This window comes from Ovis aries, chromosome 8 (assembly GCF_016772045.2).
Source record: "Ovis aries strain OAR_USU_Benz2616 breed Rambouillet chromosome 8, ARS-UI_Ramb_v3.0, whole genome shotgun sequence".
Taxonomy (NCBI): Eukaryota; Metazoa; Chordata; class Mammalia; order Artiodactyla; family Bovidae; genus Ovis; species Ovis aries.
Genome location: NC_056061.1, coordinates 58,138,129 through 58,166,116, shown reverse-complemented (window position 1 = coordinate 58,166,116; position 27,988 = coordinate 58,138,129). Strand labels below are relative to the sequence as shown.

General features: G+C 38.6%; 1 protein-coding gene and 1 non-coding gene across 4 annotated transcripts; both read left to right on the top strand.

Moving 5' to 3' along the window:
* On the top strand, window positions 1-25,698 carry VNN1 (vanin 1). Of its 3 annotated transcripts, XM_042253490.2 has the most exons (9): window positions 1-233; window positions 1,527-1,657; window positions 8,097-8,289; window positions 9,256-9,547; window positions 9,947-10,308; window positions 22,035-22,205; window positions 23,699-23,833; window positions 24,847-24,908; window positions 25,519-25,698. In XM_042253490.2, the coding sequence occupies exons 1-8, from the start codon at window positions 21-23 to the stop codon at window positions 24,895-24,897; spliced, it is 1,548 nt and encodes a 515-aa protein (XP_042109424.1). In that variant the 5' UTR covers window positions 1-20; the 3' UTR covers window positions 24,898-24,908; window positions 25,519-25,698. The 3 variants fall into 3 exon arrangements, with proteins under 3 accessions (XP_042109424.1, XP_004011387.1, XP_004011386.1); XM_004011338.6 differs by lacking the exon at window positions 24,847-24,908 and having other exon boundaries at window positions 25,548-25,698; XM_004011337.6 differs by lacking the exon at window positions 24,847-24,908.
* On the top strand, window positions 7,239-7,347 carry LOC114116269 (U6 spliceosomal RNA). The gene has a single exon (XR_003590255.1). It is a non-coding gene; the product is annotated as a U6 spliceosomal RNA (small nuclear RNA).
* Window positions 25,699-27,988: the final 2,290 nt, after the last annotated feature.

Below are 27,988 nucleotides of genomic sequence, written 5' to 3'. Positions count from 1 at the left end.
AGCAGTCGCTGGACTTCAGCATGATTCTGTCTCAGTTGCTGAACTATGTGGCCGTTTTGTTTTTCTGTGTCTCCAGAGCCAGCTCCCTGGATACCTTTATTGCAGCTGTTTATGAGCACGCAGTCATATTGCCTAATGCCACCCTTGTGCCAGTGTCTCCTGAAGAGGCCTTGGCAGTAATGAACCGGAATTTGGATCTTCTGGAGGGAGCAGTGACGTCAGCATCGAAGCAGGTACCATTTCTCAAGTGTGCTTCTGGCTCCTATGTAGAGAAAGGGTGGCATCCTCGTAGATAGAATCGCTGTCAGGGTCAATTACACTTTTGAATGACATATGTCTCAGGGTAGCCAAGACCTTGTTTTGCAATCAAAGTCCTCCCTGCTCCTAGTTTTTAGGGCAAAGACACTATTACATGCTTCCCTAACAGTGAGAGCAACATTTGGAAAACACAACTTGGTTATTATTCAGTTCAGTTCAGTTCAGTCGCTCAGTCGTAAGTGACAACAAATCTTAGAGGAACTTGCTAAAATTCAACTATTTTGTTGATTTTGTTGCTCTTTTCTGTTACAGGTGGAGGGTTGGAGGATAAATGGGTCAGGAATCAATAGCTATTCTTAGAGTACTGGTGTACTTTGGTGCTCTTAAGAGTCTGTAGGTTAGTTTGTAACACCAAAACAAACTTAAGTTGCAAATTACTTACCAGTGTGTATTATACACTTTATACTAATTACAAAAGTACATATGTTAGTGCTTAGTAAGTTCTTGAATTGAATGAAGGGTTAAGGTTGCATGTGTAGTTTGAATGAATGTGGTTAAAATAAGCTATGTGGAGAGCAGGTAAAGACCAGGGATATATAAAGTCTGATGAGAGTCGTGAATGTATACATATAGCATGTATTAATCAGCATACATGCTTGTACATACAAAGATTTAAAGGTTATTAAGAGTTCTGAGGTTTTTTTTCACCTTTAGTTCAACTGCTCCCTTAAAGGCCACACACACAGCAGCTTCCAGGGTGACTCTTCCACCAGAGTTGCCCAGGTGAGCTCAGGTTGTACCTCTAGGCCTGGCACCTTTCAGAAAACCATGTCAGAGCTCCTTTCTGAGAAATGGGGATTGCATTTGTAGGGTATGAGGTGGGGAAGGCTGGAGCAGAAGAGTGAGTGATAAGTATCCTGACATATACTAAGGCAAGACAACTAGCCAAAGGTCAGGGAAGGGGTTTATTCTGGGAAGAGTTAGGTTTATAGTTAACAACTTCAGCAGGTGGCAAGCCTGTGAGTAGCCTGGAAAAATATTAACAGCTATGAAATGATGAAAAAGTGACATAGAAATGATAACTGTGGGATTAGGAAATGAAAGTGTTTGGGCAAATAAAATAAATTATAAATATACAAAAAACAGAAGAATAAGATAAAAAAAAAAAGGCAAATTTTGTTTCTTAGCCACTCAGGTCCTCTTGTAGGCCACCTCTTTTATTGTTCACTTATTTGAACAATATACTGATTCTGCTTCATTTGTAACAGGGTGCACATATCATTGTGACCCCAGAAGATGGCATTTATGGTTTTAACTTCACCAGGGAATCTATCTACCCATACTTGGAGGATATCCCAGACCCTCAGGTGAACTGGATCCCTTGTAATAATCCTGACAGGTAAAGAAATGTATTATGGAGAATTTAACCATGAACATGAACTTAATCTGAGAAAACTTTGTAGATCATTGTATAAGCTTCACTATCAGCTGTAAGTTTCAGGATACTTTTATAATTTTTCATCTCCTACAAATATGTGTCTTAGGAAAGTGAATATGAAGTCAGTGCTATAAGATGACATCAGAATCTAATTCCAATGTGAATTTCCACTGCGGGAATGAATCTGGAGAGATGATAGCGTAACTTACTTAAGGTCACAGGGTTTTTGGTTAGAAAAAGAACCATATCCAAACTCTACTCTTCTGACTCCTTACCAGTGAGCAGAAAATTGCTTTCCTGTGTAGGTCTGTACTTTTAAAACAGGGTGAGAAAATAGTGAAACAGAGTCACATGTCAGCTTAATATTGAAATTTTCCCTTTCTCATCAATAAGATAGTTGGATGACATGAATATATATGAAATTCTTAAAGCTTAAGATGAGGACCTAGGAGGTGGATAGAGCAGAATTGAGTCAGTGGTTATTTATTTTTGAAATTCATATGGCTGTGCTGGAGCTTGGTTGCTATATGCAGGATCAAGTTCCCTGACCAGGGATTGAACCTGGGCCCCTTGCATTGGGAAGCCAGAGTCTTAACCACTGGACCACCGGGGAAGTCCCATATAAGTGGTTTAAATCAAATCTAGAATAAGAAATATGAAGTCTGATAAAAGTACACTATTACTTATAATATAAAGAAAACATATGAACTATACATTTAAGAGAATCATGTCAGTTGACTCACATTTCCAAATGCACTATTGCTAAAATTGTAGGAATTCCTGTTTTGGAAAAGCTCTCAAAACCACACGAACTAACAACTGTGTCTGCATATAGGGACACCTTGGTTTTTGACAAAGTTCAACATTATTTACCTTAATATTAACAAACTATTTTAATTGCATTTCATCGCATCACAATTATTTCTTATTTAACCATGTCCTATGCTCAAGGTTCAGTTCTAAATGACAAGCCTTCTGTTCTCACTTCCATTAGGAATTGCCTTTCTTTCTTTCTGAATGACCTTTCCCTAGAACCAAATTTCCTAGGGCCTTCTGAGAATTCCCACCAGGGTGTTGCTTTTGTTCCATTTCAAGAAGTTTGGTAGTCTTCTTTTTTTCCCATCAACCAATGACATCTCTGTCCTTGCTTTTATTTAACAGTTTTGGAATACCTATTATGTCCAAGCACAGTTCTGGACAGTGGAGTGAACAAAAAGAACTAAAAATCTTTGTCCTTTGGAGCTTATATTCAAGTGTGGAAACAGTCAATTGAAATTAAAAAAAAAAAAGATATTTGTTTAGTTATCTATCACCTGTCAACCTATCTACAGTATGGGGTAGAGATAAATATTACAGGAAAAAATAAAACAAGAAAGATGAATATAGTGGAAAGAATGAGGTTTAAATTTTTATGTCACCAGAGGGCTTCATGGTGGTATCTAAGCAAGACTTAAAGGAAATGAGGGAGGAAGTCATATGGGTATCTGAGAAAAGAACCTTCCAGGCCAAGGGAATTCTAAATACCAATGTTCCATGGTCAGAGTGCATGTCTGGCATATTAAGAACAGCAACAAAGTTAGTGAAATGATGTGAAGAAGTGGGAGAAAAGTAGGAGATGGAGGCAGAAAGGCAGACAGATTGGCGGGCCCTGATAGTATAGGGTTCCTGGGCCATACTAATAACTTTGGTACTTAGGTGAGAAAGTAGCCATTGGTGAGTTTTGAGCAGAGAAGTGGCATGCTCTGACTTCAGTTTTATAAGGATCATTTCTGTGTCCTCATGGAGACAAGACTCCAGAAAGGTCAGTAAAAATGCAGGAGATAGTTTAAAAGCTATGATGGTAAGCTAGGCAAAGAGATGCTGGTGTTTGGATGAAGATGGTAGAAGTTTGAAGAGGATTTTGAAGTGCACCAGCCCTGTTTTACCCTGTATCTCCCACCCTGTGCACATGGACAGCTCTGCGTAGAATGCCTTTTCCCCAGATGCCACATATCTAGCATGGTGTTTCCTGTAGTGGTGCATGTCTCTGAATGCATCTTAAGTCACTTCTGTCGTGTTCAACTCTGCAACCCTATGGACTATAGTCTGCCAAGCTCCTCTGTCCTTGGGATTCTCTAGGCAAGAACACTGGAGTGGGTTACCATGCCCTCCTCCAGGGGATCTTCTCAACCCAGAGATCAAACCCATGTCTTCTGTGGCTCCCACATTGCAGGCAGAATCTTTCCGCTGAACCACTAGGGAAGCCTTTGTGTAGTGGTAGGACCCAACAAATATTTGCTGAATATTTCATCTGCACTTTTTAAAAGTTAGTAAAAGTTGTCTTCCGTAACGGACAGTTTTTATTATATTTTGAGAGTGAATGCTTTGTCTTAGGAAATACACTTTAATTCTTCCATTTCACCTCCTTTTCTGTTCCCAGTAGACATAGGACAGAGCTCTGCATTTATTCAGTTTAGTTCAGTTGCTCAGTTGTATAGGACTCTGCAACCCCATGAACCACAGCACACCAGGCCTCCCTGTCCATCACCAACTCCTGGAGTTTATCCAAACCCATGTCCATTGAGTCGGTGATGCCATCCGCCCATCTCATCCTCTGTCATCCCCTTCTCCTCCTGCCCTCAATCTTTCCCAACATCAGGGTCTTTTCAAATGAGTCAGCTCTTTGCTTGAGTTGGCCAAAGTATTGGAGTTGCAGCTTCAAAATCAGTCCTGCCAATGAATGCCCATGACTGATCTCCTTTAGGATGGACTGGTTGGATCTCCTTGCAGTCCAGGGACTCGAAAGAATCTTCTCCAGCACCACAATTCAAAAGCATCAATTCTTCGGTGCTCAGCTTTCTTTACAGTCCAACTCTCACATCCATACATGGCCATTGGAAAAACCATAGCCTTAACTAGATGGACCTTTGTTGACAAAGTAATGTCTCTGCTTTTTAATATGCTGTCCAAGTTGGTCATAACTTTCCTTCCAAGGAGTAAGTGTCTTTTAATTTCATGGCTGCAGTCACCATCTGCAGTGATTTTGGAGACCCCAAAATAAAATCTGACACTGTTTCCACATCTGTTTCCCATGAAGTGATGGGACTGGATGCCATGATCTTCGTTTTCTGAATGTTGAGCTTTAAGCCAACTTTTTCACTCTCCTCTTTCACTTTCATCAAGAGAACCTTTAGTGCTTCTTCACTTTCTGCCATAAGGATGGTGTCATCTGCATATCTGAGGTTACTGATATCTCTCCCAGTAATCTTGATTCCAGATTGTGCTTCCTCCAACCCAGCGTTTCTCATGATGTACTTTGCACAGAAGTTAAATAAGAAGGGTGACAATATACAGCATTGACGTTCTCCTTTTCCTATTTGGAACCAGTCTGTTGTTCCATGTCCAATTCTAGCTGTTGCTTCCTGACCTGCATACAGATTTCTCAAGAGGCAGGTCAGGTGGTCTGGTATTCCCATCTCTCTCAGAATTTTCCACAGTTTATTGTGATCCACACATTCAAAGGCTTTGGCATAGTCAATAAAGCAGAAATAGATGTTTTTCTGGAACTCTCTTGCTTTTTCCATGATCCAGCGGATGTTGGCAATTTGATCTCTGGTTCCTCTGCCTTTTCTAAAACCAGCTTGAACATCAGGAAGTTCACGGTTCACGTTTTGCTGAAGCTTGGCTTGGAGAATTTTGAGCGTTACTTTACTAGCATGTGAGATGAGTGCAATTGTGTGGTAGTTTGAGCATTCTTTGGCATTGCCTTTCTTTGGGATTGGAATGAAAACTGACCTTTTCCAGTCCTGTGGCCACTGCTGAGTTTTCCAAATTTGCTGGTATATTGAGTGCAGCACTTTCACAGCACCATCTTTCAGGATTTGAAATAGCTCAACTGGAATTCCATCACCTCCACTAGCTTTGTTCGTAGTGATGCTTTCTAAGACCCACTTGACTTCACATTCCAAGATGTCTGGCTCTAGATGAGTGATCACACCATCGTGATTATCTTGGTCATAAAGATCTTTTTTGTACAGTTCTTCTGTGTATTCTTGCCACCTCTTCTTAATATCTTCTGCTTCTGTTAGGTCCCTACCATTTCTGTCCCTTATTGAGCCCATCTTTGCATGAAATATTCCCTTGGTATCTCTAATTTTCTTGAAGAGATCTCTAGTCTTTCCCATTTTGTTGTTTTCCTCTATTTCTTTGCACTGATCACTGAGGAAGACTTTCTTATCTCCGTGCTATTCCTTGGAACTCTGCATTCAAATGGGTATATTAAGGGTTCGGAAAATATTATGGATTAAGTGAGAAGCAGATTCAGGCTAACAGAAGCAAAATGCATTTTTAAACTCCAAATAAAAACTTGTGGTCTAACAAAGAATTTTGGAGCCTTTCTGGGTATAGCAAAGAGTCTGAACAATTAGTCTAAATGAAAACAGATTAGAATATATGCTACCGTTTCAAAATTAATATAGACAAGAGGAAAATATGCAATCAGGGCTGTTTTAGAAATCCAGAACAGTAGGCTTCTATTTCATGTGCCTATGCTACCACTTAGAGTATTTGAAAAGATTTGAGATAAATACGTTTCAAATGGTTTAATGTCTCATATTTATATCTGTGCATTTCAGATATTAATTTAAGCAAGTGAAGGGAAATATTATTAAATGGTCATTTTATATAGATGAATTAACATAATAATTTTTAAAAGATGTTTCCTATCCTTGTTGGTTTTTTCAAGGATATGTTTTGTGGGTCTATTGCTATGGTTTTGATTATATTGCCAGCAGATGGCACCAAATTTTCATTTTTCCAACAGTTAATCACAGCTTTCTCAGGTATTCTTCAATTACCTTCTATTAGCCATTTATTATTTCAGTGTTATGCCAATAAAGAATAAATATTGTTATATGTCTGAGGTCTTACTGTTCAGAATTGTGTTCTAATTGCTTTACTGGGACAACTACTGGTAACATGATAAGGAATAAAGAAATCAAGCATTGTACAAATATTTCAGTATTTCTGGTTTTCCATATAGGCTGGCACGGTTCTAGTCCAACCCTTATTACTTCTAAACTGAGCTATGATAACAGCTTCCTAATGATTCCCCATATTTATACTCTGATATTCTAGTACATTCTATGTTCTGATGCCCTAGGAATCTCGAAGAAAATTCATATCATGTGACTTCTGTTCTCAAAACATTTAATAGTACCTCTTTGTTACATTTGGAAACGATTTCTTAACCTCTTGTGCAGAGCTCTTCTCCTATGACCCAAAATGCATCTCTAAAATTCCCTTTTTTCCCCCTAAAGATACTGTTGCTCCAGAGAGAGTGGCTAGTTTCCTGAACAAGATTTCCCATTTCTACTGCCAAGGCTTTTTTCCCACTTAAAAAAAAGTGAGGTAAAATACACACTACATACAATTTACCATCTTAGCCATCCTTAAATGTAGTCAGTGGTATTAAGTGCATACACGTTGTTGTGCAGCCATCATGTCCTCCTTCTCCAGAGCTCTTTTCATCAAGCAAAACTCAAACTCCATACCCATTAAACAGGCACTCCTCTTGTGCAGCACATATGCTGAAACTGGAACAAGACAGAGAAGATTAGCATTGCCCCCCACCCAGGGATGGCATGAAAATCCCTGAAGCGTTCCATATTTTTGGAAATGAAAGGGGGGACTTTATAACCGATACCGCAGAAATACAAGGGATCATAAGAACAATTATATGCAACAAATTGGACAACTTGGAAGAAACAGATGAAGTCCTAGAATTAGGTAGAAAGATAGGATTCCCAGTGCCTTCCTCCCATAATCATCTTACTTCCAAGATGTTGTTCTTTCGTTCAGAATACTTTTTAATGCCATTTTTCTTCCAGGCATGGGTTCAGCAAACAGGAGATATGGGTGTTTGTCCCATAATATCTATAAGATGTGATTTACATTATGAAGTGAAAGTCATTCAGTCGTGTCTGACTCTTTGCGACACTATGGACTGTAGTCCGCCAGGCTTCTCTGTCCATAGACTTCTCCTGGCAAGAACACTGGAGTGGGTAGCCATTCACTTCTTCAGGGGATCTTCCCAACCCAGCTCCCTTGCATTGCAGGTGCATTCTTTACCAGCTGTGTGACCAGGGAAGCCTAAGTGGAGCATATAAATAAATATATTAATTATAGATGATGATAAATGCTATAAAAAATGCATAGCCCAGAATCTCATCATAGCATAGTTTTCTACAAATTGCCACAAACATGTACTTCTTCTGAAGTTTCTTGTTTGAATCTTCCCTTTCTATCTATGCTATTTAGAATTTATTTTTGTGTTTACATACATATTCAAGAAACTATCATTCTGAATTTTATTAAAAGCTAAGCTTTATGTTTTTTTCCTCTTCCAATGAATATATAACAGATTTGGTCACACGCCAGTGCAACAAAGACTCAGCTGTCTGGCCAAGGACAACTCCATCTACATTGTGGCAAATATCGGGGACAAGAAGTCATGCAATGCCAGTGACCCTCAGTGTCCCCCTGACGGTCGTTATCAATACAATACTGATGTGGTGTTTGATTCTAAGGGAAAACTGGTGGCACGCTACCATAAGGTAGAATTTATCTGCAAATAATTCAATTACTGAATGCTTAACAAAATAAAGTGAACAAGAAGGGAAACAATCATTATTGCTGATAATAAGCTTATTTTAAAAACAGTATAAACAAAGTATAGAAAGTAATGATTATTTGTGATAAGGTCTTAGAAAAAGGATATTTCCTGTATATTTAGGAACACAGGAGTGTGTCATTAGAAGTGTGTGGGAGTCAGTAGGAGTGACCTGCCTTGAAATAGAATGTTGCCTTTTGGACTTTGTCTTTTTTTTTTTAATGATGGATGGTCATTTTCCTTTTCTAAAAAACATTCACTTATTCACTTTTGACTGCACTGGGTCTTCATTGCTGCATGTGGGTTTTTCCTAGTTATGGTGAGCGGAGGTTTCTCCTTGTTGCAGTGTGCAGGCTTCTGATTGCAGCGGCTTCTGTTGCAGAGCACGGGCTTTAGAGCACTGGCTCCATAGCTGTGGTGCATGGACTTGGTTGCCCTGTGGCATGTGGAATCTTCCTGGACCAGGGATTGAACCAACAGAGAATCCCTGCATTTTGTACTTTTAATGACATGACCTGGCAAAGGGTAAAGCTAGAATGAAAAACTTACCAGTCCTGTTTTCAAAGAGAAAAGGAGCAAAGTTCTTTGTCTGCAGAAAATTGTTAAGTGTTCTTGGCAAATAGAAGCTATCTATCATTTCTGTTTTATGTCTTATATAATAATATGCAAGAAGTTGTTAATAAATAAGGATTTCTTTATATATATATCTATCAAATGTGGAACCTGAGCCAAAGGTTCCTATCAGCATAGTCATCTCTAATTCTCTAACGTTCTTTCCCTATGGAGACAGCGGTCGTAGATGAGGTTGGCACAGTTTAATAAATGTGAGCTTGAACTTTTTTAGATGTCATGACATCTGGGCCAACTTCTTTAAAGAGATTGTCCCCCCATCATCTTCTGTTTATCGCAGCAAAACCTTTTCTTGAATGAAGATCAATTCAATGCACCCAAGGAACCCGAGGTCGTGACTTTCAACACCACCTTTGGAAAGTTTGGCATTTTCACGTGCTTTGATATTCTCTTCCATGATCCTGCTGTGACTCTGGTGAGAGATTCCCGTGTGGACACCATACTCTTCCCAACAGCTTGGATGAATGTTTTGCCACATTTGTCAGCTATTGAATTCCACTCAGCTTGGGCTATGGGCATGAAAGTCAACTTCCTAGCATCCAATCTACATTACCCCTTGAAGAAAATGACAGGTAATGTGTAGTCTTTAAGATTTTGATGTAATCAAAAAGGAAAAAAAAATATGTTTTCTAGCTAGCGTGTACTCCTTAACAAAATTCCTCCAACTCTTAATGTTTGTGTATCTAGCTGGTGACATGCTGTACAAGCCATCTCAACCCAAATTGTTTCATAAACTGGTTTAATTTTATTTAACTTAAATATACACTTTTTCTTTTTTTCAAAATTCACCACTTCTTGGCTTCTTCATGTCATACTTTACTGGATTTCATCTCATCTGTCTGACTTTATCAGCATATTTTACTGAAATTAATGAAAGATACAGCTTAGAAGAAGTAAAATGTTCATGTGAGTTTAGAATATAGCACCCATGCAACTCCTTTTGGTTTTACTGTTTTAAATGCCATTTCCAGGGAGTGGCATCTATGCACCTGATTCTCCACGAGTATTTCATTATGATATGAAGACAGAGGAGGGAAAACTTCTCCTTGCACAACTGGACTCCCACCCACACCCCACGCCGGTGGTGAATTGGACTTCCTATGCCAGTGGTGTAGAAGCCCACTCAATGGGAAACCAGGAATTTACAGGCACCGTCTTTTTTGATGAATTCACCTTCTTGGAGCTCAAAGAAATTGGAGGAAATTACACAGTTTGTCAGAGAGATCTCTGCTGTCATCTAAGTTACAAGATGTCTGAGAAAAGATCAGATGAAGTTTACGCCCTGGGAGCATTTGATGGACTACATACTGTTGAAGGAAGCTATTATTTACAGGTAATGATTGTTTTGGTGGCAAGGGAACTACTGGATAAAACACAGGACACCCAGTTAAGTATGAATTTCAAAAAACAATGGATTACTTTTATTATGAGTATGTCCTATTTTGGTGTTTATGTGTATACTAAAAAAATTGGCTGTTTACTTGAAATTTCCCTTTAGTTGGGTATCCTTAATTTTTATTTGCTAAAACTTTCGATCTTAGATGTCAGTCCAATGCTTGCTCATTTTGGCAAACATTTCTTGAATGCCCAACACATACCAGATATATATTCAGCACTAATGAGATGAAGATGAGTAAGTATGGACTCTCCCCTTTAGGAATTTAGTAGCAGAGTAAGACAGATGACCATAGTTTCAGTATAGGTTGGCATGTGATTGAACAAAGAAGGCACATTTTGCTGTAAGAATACTAAAGAGCTACATTTAATCTAATTTGGAGATCCAGGAAAGTTTCTGAAGACATGATGCTTGAGTTTATGCTATTTTATCCAGGTGAAAAAAAGTGGGAGGGAATTCAAGATAGGGTGAAGAGCCTGAGCAAGGCGGTGGATGTGTCAAAAAGCAGGGTATACAGAAATGAGCAAACAGTTGAGTCACTAAAGTGTTAGCATAAGAAGCAAGGATGGATGGAAGATGAGCATAGAGCCAGGATCATACCCTGCAGGACCTTACCTGTCATTCCTAAGATGGGGACTTTGTTCTATCAGTGATGGTTTCTGCCAGAAGGTGTTCCGCAAGGGAATGATGCTGTCAAGACTGTTTATGAGTACATCGTTTTGGTTGCACTGTGGATCATGAAACATAGGGCAAAATGGCTAGTTGTATTATTACAATAGTCCTACTAGGGCTTCAACCAAGATTGTGTTCATATGAATAGAATCAGGATGTGGAGTCAAGAAATATTTAGAAAACTAATCTTAGTAGCTGATTTGAGATGAAACAGGAAAGCAGAATGAAGGGTCTAGAATGTACCAGGTTTCTGGCAAGAATGGCTGGATGAATGGGATGCTTTGATGGATCAGGATTTGAGAAGAGGAGTAAACTGGATGGTAGTGGGAGAGATGGTAAATTCAGCTTTGGATGTGTGGGCTTTTCATTACTTTGGGGATATTCAGTTGTATCCAATAAGTTATTGGATGTAATATGACACTTAAGGGAGATATTAGATTTAGAAATAGTTTTGAGAATTAGCAGGAAAAAAGTTGTGATAAACCCATAAGAAAGAGTGAATTGCAAAAACTGACTAATGGTAAAGAATAGTGAGCTAAAGGTGAAATCTTTTTTGAAGCTCCTGTGTTTGGGCAGGAAATAAACAGAAGAACAGGAACTTGCAATTATGATTGAGAAATAAAGGAGCATTTAAAGAGAACTTTTATCAAAGGTAAGGTAAGTAGGGACTCTCAGAAGGAGGAAACTGAAGTGTATTTGTGCAATAGGTTTACCATTATTGCATGAATAATATATAATTTTGTTGGAATCTCCTGGGCTCAGAATAATAGAGTGAAAGACAGATTATAGTGGGTTGAAAAGTGAGAGGTAAGTGAGGATATTGAAAGAATGAGTGAATATTTTCTTCTTCAAAAAGTGTATCTGATTCAGGAAGAAAGGAAACAAGATAGGAGCTAGACAGAGACTCATGGTAATGCTGTTTCTGTTTTTCCAATAGATGAAAGAAACTTGATTATCTTTGTAGGCCTAAGAGAAAGAGCAACAAAAAAGGAAAGGATGAAAATATGGGAGGAATCAATATTCCTTCTCAGAGCTCTGAGGTGCTAGAAGAAAGGGGAAAAAAAATGCTATCAAGAACACAGGTGGAAAAAGTCCAATGATTGGAAACTAGTTTAAAAAATTATGTTGTAGAAGAGTATCTACTGCCACATGAATATTATCATATATTACATGGCATATTGACATATATTGCTTTATATTCTTGGTACATATGTCTGGTATTTTATTGCCATATTGCTTTTTAATATAAAAAATTGATATATTATTTTTTTATTATTTGTGTTCTATTTTTAAGTTTAAGGAAATGATTATAAAACAACATAGCATTCTTTTGATTCTTCGTCTCTTTTCCCTGCTTCCCTCTCAGTCTTATCTGCCTCTCTGCCTGCCCCAGAGTCTTGACTCCACTTGAGGGGATTAGCCATAGGTCTCTTCTTAGTGTTGGGAGGTTGCTTAATGCTCCAAGTAAAACCAAGAAGCTCTCTGTTATTATTGCTGAACAGTGATCCTTCAGCTAAGCCACTGGTGCCAGACAGGTTTTTTAATTTAAAATTCTAAATTTAGAAAATTTCTTCACATGTATGATGACATTTTCTTTCTTTCTTTTTAACTGAAACTGTTTGAAAACTTTGAGCATGTGGTTGATACTTGCCAACTTTAAGCTTCATGAGGGGCCAGTCTAGCTGGGCTTTTTACTAGAAGAATCCCTGAAGCAAGTGTCTTTAGAGACTTCCTTTGGGGATGATTCAGTTTCCCATATTTCAAAATTTTTCTAATCCTTTACTGAATAAGTTTGCTTAATTTAGCAAATAAAAATACAGGGTGCCCCAATAAATTCAAAATTCAGACAAACACAGATTAAAAAAATACATGTCCAGGTAATAGTTGGGGACATATTTATACTAAAAACTGGTTTTGATATTTTTAGTTTATGTAAACTTCATATTTAACTGGGACTCCTGTCCTGTAATTTATTAGGAAACCCTATCCCTGAAGGAAAAAATGCCTTTTTAACAGAATGTAGAGAATCAGCAGCTGACTCATTGTAAAAGTCCCTGAAGCTGGGAAAGATTGAGGGCAGAAGGAGAGGAAGGTGTCAGAGGATGAGATGGCTAGATGGCATCACCAATGCAATGGATCTAAACTTGGGCAAACTTCAGAAGATGGGGAGGGACAGAGAGATCTGCCTTGCTGCAGCCCATGGGGTCACAAAGAGCTGGGAATGAGTGGGTGACTGAACAAGAAGAGAATCAAGTTGGGGAAATGCAGGGTAGAAGGGCATGGTATCACTATTCAGCATGACTCATTCAAAACACCCTCTTACTAAGTCTTTCAGAGTCTCCATCTAAACATTGTCTTCTTTACCCTCTCTGGTAATAAAGGTTCCATCTTTTACTGGAACTGGGGAAGGGTAGTTGCCCATCCATGTCTGGAGACTCATCATTGAGGCACTCTTAACAACTTCCTACAAGTTTTCCTTTCATTAAGCACCCCAACATACTCTCAGGTACTGAGGTACCTACTGCTCCCAGGGATGGAATCTTTTGAGTATTCTGCAGTGTGAAAGCAAAAATGAAAGTCCCTCAGTCACGTCCAACTCTTTGTGACCTCATGGGTTGTAGCCCACCAGGCTCCTCTGTCCGTGGAATTATCCAGGCAAGAATACTGGAGTAAGGGAGGGAAAGATGGCGGAGGAATAGGACGGGAAGATCACGTTCTCCCTCACAAATTCCTCAAAAGAACATTTCAACGCCGAGCAAACTCCGCAAAACAACTTCTGTAGGCTGGCAAAGGACATCAGGCAACCAGAAAAGCAGACCATTGTCTTCAAAATCAGCATCCCCCCTCCCCACAGCGCGACTGAACTAGTGAGCCTAAAAACCAGCAAACAGAAGAAGTTAAACAGAGGGAACCACCTTGGAAGTGAGCCCACACGGCCCATAACATCAGAGAAGAGCCAGATATATTTTTAATTTTTTAATATTTTTAAAACCATTCTTTTTTTTTTTTGCCTTTTTCTTTTTTTTTTCTTTTTTTCCGAGCTTTTTTTAAATTGTTAAATCTTCTATTTCTCCTCTAATTTTTATTTCTATAACCTAGTATTACTATTTTTTAAAAAAAGACTTTTTTTTTTTTTTTAAGGCAAACACCATATATACTCTTTGGATGGTTGTTGGTGTTTTGTTTGTTTTTTTTGTTTGTTTGTTTTTAATAATTCTTTTTTTCTTTCTTCCTTTTCCTTCTGCTTTTCTTTAATATTGTATCTTTGAAAATCCAACCTCTACTCCAGATTTTTAATCTTTGTTGTCAATTTTGTACATTTAAAAACCCAAACTTCACTACCCAGGTTTACCTGAGAGCGAGATTACTGGCTTGTCCACTCTCTCCTCCTCTGGCCTCTCCTTTCTCTCCACCAGGTGGCCTCTGTCTCTTTTCTCCCCATCTCTTCTCTATCCAACTCTGTGAATCTCTGTGTGTTCCAGACGGTAGAGAACACCTAAGGAACTGGTTACTGGCAGGAATTGTCTCTCTCCTACTCATTCCTCTCTCTTATCCTCCTGGTCACCTCTGTCTACTTCCTCCCTCTCCTCTTCCCCGTATAACTCTGTAAATACCTCTGAGCGGTCCAGACTATAGAGCGCACATAAGGAAGTGACTACTGGCTAGCTTGCTCTCTCCTCTCTTGATCTCACCACATCTCATTCCAGTTACCTCTAACTACCCCTCCATCTTCTCTTCTCCTTGTAACTCAGTGAACCTCTCTGAGTGTCCCTCAAGGTGGAGAAACTTTTCATCTTTAACCTAGATGTTTTATCATCGGTGCTGTATAGATGGAGAAGTCTAGAGGCTACTGTGAAAATAAAACTGAAAACCAGAAGCAGGAAGCTTAAACCCAAAGCCTGAAAACATTAGAGAACTCTTGAATTCAGGGAACATTAAGCAATAGGAGCTCATCAAAAGCCTTCATACCTACACTGAAACCAAGCTCCACCCAAGGGCCAACAAGTTCCAAAACAAGACATACCACGCAAATTCTCCAGCAACACAGGAACACTCCCCTGAGCCTCAATATACAGGCAGCTCAAAATTATCCCAATACCTTTGATGTCTCATAACCCATTACGGGTCACTCCACTGCACTCCAGAGAGAAGAAACCCAGCTCCACCCACCAAAACTCCAACACAAGCCTCCCTAACCAGGAAACCTTGACAAGCCACTGATAGAACCCCACCCAAAGGGAGGAAGCTCCATAATAAAGAGAACTCCACAAATTATCAGAATATAAAAGGCCACCCCAAACGCAGCAATATAACCAAGATGAAGAGACAGAGGAATACTCAGCAGGTAAAGGAACAGGAGAGTTGCCCACCAAATCAAACAAAAGAGGAAGAAGTAGGGAATCTACCGGAGAAGGAATTCCGAATATTGATAGTGAAAATGATCCAAAATCTTGAAATCAAAATGGAAACACAGATAAATAGCCTAGAGACAAGGATCGAGAAGATGCAAGAAAGGTTTAACAAGGACCTAGAAGAAATAAAAAGAGTCAAAATATAATGAATAACACAATAAATGAGATCAGAAACACTCTGGAGGCAACAAATAGTAGAATAACAGAGGCAGAAGATAGGATTAGTGAAATAGAAGATAGAATGGTAGAAATAAATGAATCAGAGAGGAAACAAGAAAAACGAATTAAAAGAAACGAGGACAATCTCAGAGACCTCCAGGACAATATGAAACGCTCCAACATTCGAATTATAGGAGTCCCAGAAGAAGAAGACAGAAAGAAAGATCATGAGAAAATCCTTGAGGAGATAATAGTTGAAAACTTCCCTAAAATGGGGAAGGAAATAATCACCCAAGTCCAAGAAACACAGAGAGTCCCAAATAGGATAAACCCAAGGCGAAACACCCCAAGACACATATTAATCAAATTAACAAAGATCAAACACAAAGAACAAATATTAAAAGCAGCAAGGGAAAAACAACAAATAACACACAAGGGGATTCCCATAAGGATAACAGCTGATCTGTCAATAGAAACTCTTCAGGCCAGGAGGGAATGGCAAGACATACTTAAAGTGATGAAAGACAATAACCTACAGCCCAGATTACTGTACCCAGCAAGGATCTCATTCAAATACGAAGGAGAAATCAAAAGCTTTACAGACAAGCAAAAGCTGAGAGAATTCAGCACCACCAAACCAGCTCTCCAACAAATTCTAAAGGATATCCTCTAGACAGGAAACACGAAAGGGTGTATAAACCCGAACCCAAAACAATAAAGTAAATGGCAACGGATCATACTTATCAATAATTACCTTAAACGTAAATGGGTTGAACGCCCCAACCAAAAGACAAAGACTGGCCGAATGGATACAAAAACAAGACCCCTCTATATGCTGCTTACAAGAGACCCACCTCAAAACAAGGGACACATACAGACTGAAAGTGAAGGGCTGGAAAAAGATATACCACGCGAATAGAGACCAAAAGAAAGCAGGAGTGGCAATACTCATATCCGATAAAATAGACTTTAAAACAAAGGCTGTGAAAAGAGACAAAGAAGGCCACTACATAATGATCAAAGGAACAATCCAAGAAGAAGATATAACAATTATAAATATATATGCACCCAATATAGGAGCACCACAATATGTAAGACAAATGCTAACAAGTATGAAAGGGGAAATCAACAATAACACAATAATAGTGGGAGACTTTAATACCCCACTCACACCTATGGACAGATCAACTAAACAGAAAATTAACAAAGAAACGCAAACTTTAAATGATACATTAGATCAGTTAGACCTAATTGATATCTATAGGACATTTCACCCCAAAACAACGAATTTCACCTTTTTTCAAGTGCTCATGGAACCTTCTCCAGGATAGATCACATCCTGGGCCATAAATCTAAACTTGATAAATTCAAAAAATCGAAATCATTCCAAGCATCTTTTCTGACCATAATGCATTAAGATTAGATCTCAATTACAGGAGAAAAACTATTAAAAATTCCAACATATGGAGGTTGAACAACACACTTCTGAATAACCAACAAATCACAGAAGAAATCAAAAAGAAATCAAAATATGCATAGAAACTAATGAAAATGAAAACACAACAACCCAAAACCTGTGGGACACTATAAAAGCAGTGCTAAGAGGAAAGTTCATAGCAATACAGGCATACCTCAAGAAACAAGAAAAAGTCAAATAAATAACCTAACTCTACAACTAAAGCAACTAGAAAAGGAAGAGTTGGAGAACCCCAGAGTGAGTAGAAGGAAAGAAATCTTAAAAATTAGGGCAGAAATAAATGCAAAAGAAACAAAAGAGACCATAGCAAAAATCAACAAAGCCAAAAGCTGGTTCTTTGAAAGGATAAATAAAATTGACAAACCATTAGCCAGACTCATCAAGAAGCAAAGAGAGAAAAATCAAATCAATAAAATTAGAAATGAAAATGGAGAGATCACAACAGACAACACAGAAATACAAAGGATCATAAGAGACTACTATCAGCAGTTGTATGCCAATAAAATGGACAACGTGGAAGAAATGGACAAATTCTTAGAAAAGTACAATTTTCCAAAACTGAACCAGGAAGAAATCGAAAATCTTAACAGACCCATCACAAGCACGGAAATTGATACTGTAATCAGAAATCTTCCAGCAAACAAAAGCCCAGGTCCAGATGGCTTCACAGCTGAATTCTACCAAAAATTTCGAGAAGAGCTAACACCTATCCTACTCAAACTCTTCCAGAAATTGCAGAGGAAGGTAAACTTCCAAACTCATTCTATGAGGCCACCATCACCCTAATACCAAAACCTGACAAAGATGTCACAAAAAAGAAAACTACAGGCCAATATCTCTGATGAACATAGATGCAAAAATCCTCAACAAAATTCTAGCAATCAGAATCCAACAACACATTAAAAAGATCATACACCATGACCAAGTGGGCTTTATCCCAGGGATGCAAGGATTCTTCAATATCCGCAAATCAATCAATGTAATTCACCACATTAACAAATTGAAAAATAAAAACCATATGATTATCTCAATAGATGCAGAGAAGGCCTTTGACAAAATTCAACATCCATTTATGATAAAAACTCTCCAGAAAGCAGGAATAGAAGGAACATATCTCAACATAATAAAAGCTATCTATGACAAACCCACAGCAAACATTATCCTCAATGGTGAAAAATTGAAAGCATTTCCCCTAAAGTCAGGAACAAGACAAGGGTGCCCACTTTCACCGCTACTATTCAACATAGTTCTGGAAGTTTTGGCCACAGCAATCAGAGCAGAAAAAGAAATAAAAGGAATCCAAATTGGAAAAGAAGAAGTAAAACTCTCACTGTTTGCAGATGACATGATCCTCTACATGGAAAACCCTAAAGACTCCACCAGAAAATTACTAGAGCTAATCAATGAATATAGTAAAGTTGCAGGATATAAAATCAACACACAGAAATCCCTTGCATTCCTATACACGAATAATGAGAAAGTAGAAAAAGAAATTAAGGAAACAATTCCATTCACCATTGCAACGAAAAGAATAAAATACTTAGGAATATATCTACCTAAAGAAACTAAAGACCTATATATAGAAAACTATAAAACACTGATGAAAGAAATCAAAGAGGACACTAATAGATGGAGAAATATACCATGTTCATGGATTGGAAGAATCAATATAGTGAAAATGAGTATACTACCCAAAGCAATTTACAAATTCAATGCAATCCCTATCAAGCTACCAGGCACATTTTTCACAGAACTAGAACAAATCATTTCAAGATTTGTATGGAAATACAAAAAACCTCGAATAGCCAAAGCAATCTTGAGAAAGAAGAATGGAACTGGAGGAATCAACTTGCCTGACTTCAGGCTCTACTACAAAGCCACAGTCATCAAGACAGTATGGTACTGGCACAAAGACAGACATATAGATCAATGGAACAAAATAGAAAGCCCAGAGATAAATCCACACACATATGGACACCTTATCTTTGACAAAGGAGGCAAGAATATACAATGGAGTAAAGACAATCTCTTTAACAAGTGGTGCTGGGAAAACTGGTCAACCACTTGTAAAAGAATGAAACTAGATCACTTTCTAACACCGCACACAAAAATAAACTCAAAATGGATTAAAGATCTAAATGTAAGATCAGAAACTATAAAACTCCTAGAGGAGAACATAGGCAAAACACTCTCAGACATAAATCACAGCAGGATCCTCTATGATCCACCTCCCAGAATGCTGGAAATAAAAGCAAAAATAAACAAATGGGATCTAATTAAAATTAAAAGCTTCTGCACAACAAAGGAAAATATAAGCAAGGTGAAAAGACAGCCTTCTGAATGGGAGAAAATAATAGCAAATGAAGCAACTGACAAACAACTAATCTCAAAAATATACAAGCAACTTCTGCAGCTCAACTCCAGAAAATAAACGACCCAATCAAAAAATGGGCCAAAGAACTAAATAGACATTTCTCCAAAGAAGACATACGGATGGCTAACAAACACATGAAAAGATGCTCAACATCACTCATTATTAGAGAAATGCAAATCAAAACCACAATGAGGTACCACTTCACACCAGTCAGAATGGCTGCGATCCAAAAATCTGCAAGCAATAAATGCTGGAGAGGGTGTGGAGAAAAGGGAACCCTCCTACACTGTTGGTGGGAATGCAAACTAGTACAGCCACTATGGAGAACAGTGTGGAGATTCCTTAAAAATTGCAAATAGAACTACCTTATGACCCAGCAATCCCACTTCTGGGCATACACACCGAGGAAACCAGAATTGAAAGAGACACATGTACCCCAATGTTCATCGCAGCACTGTTTATAATAGCCAGGACATGGAAACAACCTAGATGTCCATCAGCAGATGAATGGATAAGAAAGCTGTGGTACGTATACACAATGGAGTATTACTCAGCCGTTAAAAAGAATTCATTTGAATCAGTTCTGATGAGATGGATGAAACTGGAGCCGATTATACAGAGTGAAGTAAGCCAGAAAGAAAAACACCAATACAGTATACTAACACATATATATGGAATTTAGGAAGATGGCAATGACGACCCTGTATGCAAGACAGGGAAAGAGACACAGATGTGTATAACGGACTTTTTGGACTCAGAGGGAGAGGAAGAGGGTGGGATGATTTGGGAGAATGACATTCTAACATGTATACTATCATGTGAATTGAATCGCCAGTCTATGTCTGACGCAGGATGCAGCATGCTTGGGGCTGATGCATGGGGATGACCCAGAAAGATGTTATGGGGAGGGAGGTGGGAGGGGGGTTCATGTTTGGGAATGCATGTAAGAATTAAAGATTTTAAAATTTAAAAAATAAAAAACTAAAAAAAAAAAAAAAAAAAAGAATCTCAAAAAAAAAAAAAAAAAAAGAATACTGGAGTAGGTAACTATTCCCTTCTCCAAGGCATCTTCCTGACCCAGGGACCCAACTGCACTGCAGGCAGATTCTTTACCATCTGAGCCACCAGGAAGCCTATTCTGCAACATAGACAGGTTGATTCTAGGCTTTCTTCATGCTAATCAGGAGACTCCATTTCGATACCTAGGTTGGGACAATGCCCTGGAGAAGGGTATGGCAGCCCACTCCAATATTCTTGCCTGGGAAATCCCATGCACAGAAGAGACTGGCAGGCTACAGTCCATGGTATTGCAGAAGAGTTGGACACAACTTAGTAACAAACCTTCCAAATATTCCTTTGTATATATGTACCACATCTTTTTATCCAATAGTCTATTAATAGGCATGTGAGTTGCTTCCTCAGTTACCATTTTTGTGTCAATATCCAAACTTCTAAATTTTTGTTAGTCTGTCTTCCTCCTGTTCTCCTAATCTTATGGGTCCATGTCCTCCACAATAATAATAATAACAATGTTTGTTTTAGTAGGATTGCAAGGGAACAAAATAGAAGCATATATTCACCTTTATGTGAAAGTTATTTGTATCCCATCTTGACCCACTTGCTCAAAAACACTTGCTCTCCAACTTCAAATATGGGAGGAGGAAGACCAGTTAAGGGCCTTTGCTTTAATCAGGCAATAAATGAAGGTAGCTTGGAGTAAAATTTTGAAGATGCAGTATAGATGGAGATAAATGAAGAACGTTCTTCCTTTTGGGGGTTTTGCATCCACATGGTGAGATGATTCACACACTTAGATTTACATGCAGGTAGCTTTGTAATATAGTGTAGTATACTGTAACTAAGTAGGATAACGAAAGCGCTTTCAGCCCTTGCTCAGGTGTACAGTATGTGATTCCTCCAGCTCATGAATTGTCTCTAGATCAACTCTAGGTTTCTCTACAACTTTAAAGTTCCTTCATTGTTAGAAATAGGTGATAAGATAGAAATTAAACTAGTGTCTAAACTTTTAGAAATAATTGAACACTCTTGATTACTATAAGCGTGGCTAACTTGAAAACAATAAGGTATAATTGTTCATGGCTATAGACCAAAGACCTACTATTTCTTTACATGGTTTAATCTTTTTACAGTGAACTGCAGAAATAGATGTAAGAGATGCAGGTTTGATCCCTGGGTCGGGAAGATCCCCTGGAGGAGGGCACAGCAATCCACTCCAGTATTCTTGCCTGGAGAATCCCACGGACAGAGGAGCCTTGTGGGCTTATGGTCCATAGGGTCACAAAGAGTTGGACACAACTGAAGTGACTTGCCATGTACACAGAAAGCACTAGGGCCTGAAGTTCTCCCCCCACCACTTTTTTTTTTTTTTTTGGCTAATTGCAGTAGTATTCAGCAACGAAGCAGATTAGTCTAATGAGGAAGCAATATTATAACAAACATTATAAACAAAAGGACATAGACATGTTTTTCTAGATCAAGAGAGTGTCTCAATTGGCTTTCCTAAGACGTAACTGTTTTTAAACTGACTATTCTCTTATTCTGTTCCTAGATTTGTACTCTGCTGAAGTGTAAAACAACAGACTTACACACTTGTGGTGACTCAGTTGAGACTGCTTCCACCAGGTTTGAAATGTTCTCCCTCAGTGGCACGTTCGGAACCCAGTATGTCTTCCCAGAGGTGCTGCTGAGTGAAATTCAGCTTGCACCTGGAGAATTTCAGGTACAAATCATTGCTTAATATTGATAAATCATTTATGTAAGAAGAAGCATGTTTTGAATAGAAAATCTGCCCAAGTGCTTGCAAATATCATTAAAATCTTCATTTGGAGAGAGTAAAATTGGACTTAGGGCTCATCAAGGACATGGAGCATATGGAATCTCTTGTCTAAAGGTCCTTTAGAGCAGAAGTCCCTAGACTTTTTGCCAAGTCTATCCTAAAGGAAATCAGTCCTGACTATTCATTGGAAGGACTGATGTTGAAGCTGAAACTCCAATACTTTGGCCACCTGATGCGAAGAGCTGACTCATTTGAAAAGACCCTAATGCTGGGAACGATTGAGGGCAGGAGGAGAAGGGGACAACAGAGGACGAGATGGTTGGATGGCATAACCGACTCGATGGACATGGGTTTGGGTGGACTCCGGGAGTTGGTTATGGAGAGGGAGGCCTGGCATGCTGCGATTCATGGGGTTGCAAAGAGTTGGACATGACTGAGTGACTGAACTGAACTGAACTGAACTGGTTTCATGGAGAACAATTTTTCCACGGACCATCAGGGGAGTAGGGAGAATGGTTTGGGGATGCAACTGAACAACAACAAGAAAGCACACTTACTGTGCACTTTATTTCTTTTATTATTACATCATTTCCACCTCAGATCATCAGGCATTAGATCCTGGAGGTTGGGGACCCCTATTTTAGAGAACAACTAGTGTAAAGAAATATATTTTACTGTGGGGACTTCAGGGAGTGGGCTGGACGGTTTTAGGTCTGTCGAGTAGAAAGAAGACTAGAGAAGAGTGGCAGGATCAGTCGTACCAGAGGAAGCCTCCTTGTTTAGGGGAGGGATGGCCTAGGACAGTTGAAAAGAATTATTTTTGTGGTGTGTTCGAAGGCCCTGGGTGACCATCCAGAAAAGGAAAGAAAGAAAAGCTGAAAGAGAATTGGATAGTGGCTGAACTGGCAAGAAGCAAGCCTTTTAAAAAGAATATGCCAGAAATAATTTCTTCCTGCACAAGTGTTCTGTTCAGCCACATTCTCCCACTGACTTTACCTGCAGGTGCCACTCTTACTCCCCTTTCTTGGTCCAAACAGTTACCATGGGGAGTTGAGGACAGTGAGCAGATAGGAAGGCTGTGGTGAGTGAATATGAGGGATGATAGAAGCTCAGCTCAATGACCCCTTAGTCAAGTCCTCCTGATCCTTTGGAGGAGTCTTTCTTGCCTGAGAGAACAAGAGTTCTCTCATATATTCTCAAATCAATTGTTTTTGTGTTTATTAACTCATGGGATGCCTTCTCAGATGAGTAAATTATAAGATGTAGAATACAGACATTTCAGTAAGTACCAGTTCTATAGCTCCAATTTTTCTCTATACCTTTTCAAGTATTTCAGATGGAGTAGAATATGGCCATTATTTTCAATGTTTCTTCATCCAGTTGTACCGAATTTTACTGAAAGTTATTCTCAGTCAGCTTCCCTGTGTTTTAATTAGGTATCAAGTGATGGACGCTTGTTCAGCCTGAAGCCAACATCTGGACCTGTTTTGACGGTGACTCTCTTTGGAAGGTTATATGAGAAGGATAGTGCACCAAATGCTTTATCAGACCTCACGACACAAGCGCTAAGGGTAATGTTCATAGTTATAATACCTATTGTGTACTCATTAGATTGGTAGAATATTTAAACTTTCTATTTTTACTTTGGATAATTTAAAAAATAATGAATATGAAAAGAAGAATGCATCTGGGATTTTGATAATAGTGCTCATGATCATTCATATCAATGAATTGCTAATACATTTTTTCTCTGGTTTAGAAACACACACACACACACACACACACACACACACACACACACACACCAGACAATATAAAGTAGATAAAGTGATAAAATTTTGAAAAAGAACAACAGTTATACCCATCTGTTAGGTTTTTTCTTTTTTTAGTGAGAATTAAATAAGTTACTACAGTTAACTTAGACAACTTCTCAGCTCATGGTAAGTATTGTATATATGTTAACTTTTACAATGATATGGGACTATCACAGGAAAACCAATTGTGATGTATTTATTGCTAAACTCCTATCATCCCTGATTGTTTAAAGTGCATATATTTTCTAATAGTTCAGCTACTCTGTATATTTTGATTAGAAAGTCAATAAACTCAAAAGCCAATTGGGTGTGGCTTGATAACTAGCACTAATGTATCCCAGAGAGCAGCTGAGCTTACATCTAGAAATCTACTCAAGAACCTGAAAATTTTTAATGTGCTTTTCAGTGGTGATTGACTGCCTATTTAGAGCTTTGTCTGTCTTGTCAACCTGTAAACAAATTAATAGGGTGACTATAAAGTAGATGTTTATCAAATCTGGCTTCTTAATGGCCTGTGAGCTAAGAAAGGTTTTCAGGTTTATGAAGATTTGAAAAAGAAAATTAAAGAAGACTGACATTTTGTGACACATGAAGATCATTTGAAATTCAAATTTCAGTCTCCATACCTAAAGTGTTATTGAAGAAAGCCATGTTCATTTGTTCAGTACTGGTGGTGTTTTTCATGCTGCAGTTGTGGAATTGAGTAGTTGTGATGGAGACTGTATAGACTACACGGCCAAAGTAACTGAAAGTATTTACTACCTTTACAGAGAAACATTGCTATCTCCTGCTCTAAAGTATTAAAGAACAATGCATCTTAATATTGAAAACAGTAAGGGCAAATTATCCTTGAGTCTCTTTCTTATTCTTCCACCCAAAGAGAAATAAAGGATTTTCATTTGCTTTCTGTTATATTAACTTCACAAAAAGATTACCTTGATTAACTTATGACCAAATACGTCTAATAGGCTAATACCCCAAACAAGTGAATATAATTTTATAAACATGATTAATATTCAATCATTCTAAGATACCACATCACAGTCTTTTGTTGCATTTGTTATTTACTGACATTTCTGAAGGAAATAATATTTTTTATTTTATTTTTTAATTAAACAATTTTAAGGAAAGTATAATTGCTTTATAATGTTGTGTTAGTTTTTAGTTTCTAGTTATTAAATTTTCCTGGAGATCATTTAAGAACTGCTCATGTTAATATACTGTCTGGTATTTTTTTTCCTGTGACAAATTTGCTACACTGTCTTAAAATGATTTTTTTAAATTAAACATTGCAGCAGTGAATTTACTCTAAAAAATGACATTTACTACATTCATACCCAGCTCTGGATATTTTCACTCTGGATTTCTTTAATGCATGTAGATTTTTTAAATGATAGTTGTGATGTGCTTTTAACTGTAATTTTTATTTCTTCTGCTTAAAGTATTTGTGATGCTCACTTGATACCAACAGCTCAATCCAAAGACAGAAGCATGAAAAGTAAATAAGGTCTAATGCGAAACAATGCTGAATGGGAAGGAGGAAAGAAAAAAGCAGAGGAGGAAAACCATGAGGATTCTCCATAATTTAATAAAAATATGGCACTTTCCTTAAAAACTAAAAATGAAGGCTCTTAAAATGGATGATAATGCAAAAGACACATGTTCATTCATACATTTGCAAGCACACACACACAGATATACCCCAATGACTATACACAGAGGCCCTAGCACTTATGAAGGGGCACCTAGTTGGACACAGGTGCAGATTAAAACGTGAGTCGGTGTTGTTTGTGCTTATGGGAGAAAGTGCTTATGGGAGAAAGGTTTGTTTGGGTATGGTGATCTCAAACAGGAAACACTATGCATCTCTTCAAAAGCCAACAAGCAAAAATGCTATCCTACAGGAAAATGAGCCTGCTTACACTTGGAGGTCTGAGTTCTCCTGCTCCACAGTCTCAGGTTCCTTCAGCCTCCAGGCATGGCAGGAGCACTTGGCTGCTGTATGTACTTTCTAGTCATAGTTCACAACTTGGTAAATTTCAACGGCCAGGGTTAAAGACTTCGTGAGCTTTCCTAACAATGGACTGTGGTTTGGCTTAATCTTAGAAAACTTAGATTTCCTACAGTCAAACATTTCCTGGGCATGGATGCTGGAGAAAGCAAGGGCTCCTTGACCTGATTCATACCCCGTGGGGACATGAATGGTGTTAGAGCCAATGGGACTCCATGTCTGGTGGTGTGCTGACAACAGTTGACCTGGACTGATGGGATTCTTCATGCAGGTTTGAGACAGGATACTGGGTGAATAGACGCAGATGCCAGGACCAGGATCTGGGCCAGTTAAACAGCTAGCTATAGCTTTGGATATGAAAACTATGATCATGAAGACACATTAACTGCCGTAGAACACTGACTGGAGGAGCCAACGGACTGTCATTCTCTTCATCCAACTCTCTGTCTTTTTCTTTATTCCTTACTAAATGCATCTTTGTGATGATGGGAGACCTACTTCAATGGCTTATTTAATAGAGACTTAATGAAGCCAGTGGAGTTGGGAGAGAGTGATTACTCTGGGCTTAAGGTAGGGACATTTTCTTCATCTCAATTCATTCATTTTTTTTTTTTCATAAAAAATCCCCCAAACTGTCAAAATGTTGCCATAGTATTTTCTTTCTTCCTTTACTAAAAGTATTCACTTTCAAGTTGGTGGAGAAGATACTGAAGGGAAAAAGTTCCTTAGATCTAGGAATATATCTGTATAAAATTAAAAGAAATAAAAACAGAAACAAAACAGAACTTCTAGATTGCAAGAGTAGTCAGTCCTTGGAGAGGGTTCAAAATACTGTGGTCTGCTCACTGTGATAAGAATATTCCCATGTTGTCTTGATCTCTGGTCTCCCAAAAAATTCAAAATTGCAAAAAGGGAAAAAATAAACAAATGCAAAATAAAAGTGCCCCAGCAAGAATGCATGGCCCCTCATCTTTATTTTCTGGAGCCAGGGAATATCCCATCCCTCACACACTCAAAGGATAGTCACTATATTCCAGCCCTTATCAGCTCTTTAGCATCCATCCCATTGGGACATCCATGTGTAGTAGAATCTACAAGAGCTGTGTTTATTTTTAAAATATTTCAACTGTATTTTATTATTGCTGAGGACTGAACAACAACGACAATAATAATGAACGTTTTCAAGCATGAACTGTTAAAAGATAAACTGAGGCATGTTAAACATTCTAAGAGTTAATTTCAGCAAAAATGAGTTTGAATAGGGCAGCACCAAACCAAAAATGGTCCCTCTGATGGGAGGGACAAGCGTTAGGGACAGACTTTTATAGAAAAAGATGGAGATCCAAAGCAATAAATTATTTGATTGGCAGTAGCTTAAGTAACTGGCTTATTTGGGAAAGCCTAGTGGGCTGTTTGTAATTGGTTGAGGTGGCCGAGAGGAGCAACCCCACGTCCAAGGGGCGGTGGCTACATGGGCGCAGGAGGGCCGAGTGGAGCTACTCCACGTCCAAAATCCGGAGGGGTGGCCGTGAGGAGATACCCCTCATCCAAGGTAAGGAGCAGCACCTGCACTTTTGCTGGAGCAGCTGTGAAGAGATATCCCAGGTCCAAGGTAAGAGAAACCCAAGTAAGATGGTAGGTGTTATGAGAGGGCATCAGAGAGCAGACACACTGAAACCATAACCACAGAAAACTAGCCAATCTGATCACACGGACCACAGCCTTGTCTAACTGAATGAAACTAAGTCATGCCCTGTGGGGCCACCCAAGACCGGAGGGTCATGGTGGAGAGGTGTGACAGAATGTGGTCCACCGGAGAAGGGAATGGCAAACCACTTCAGTATTCTTGCCTTGAGAATCCGATGAACAGTATGAAAAGGCAAAAGATAGGATACTGAAAG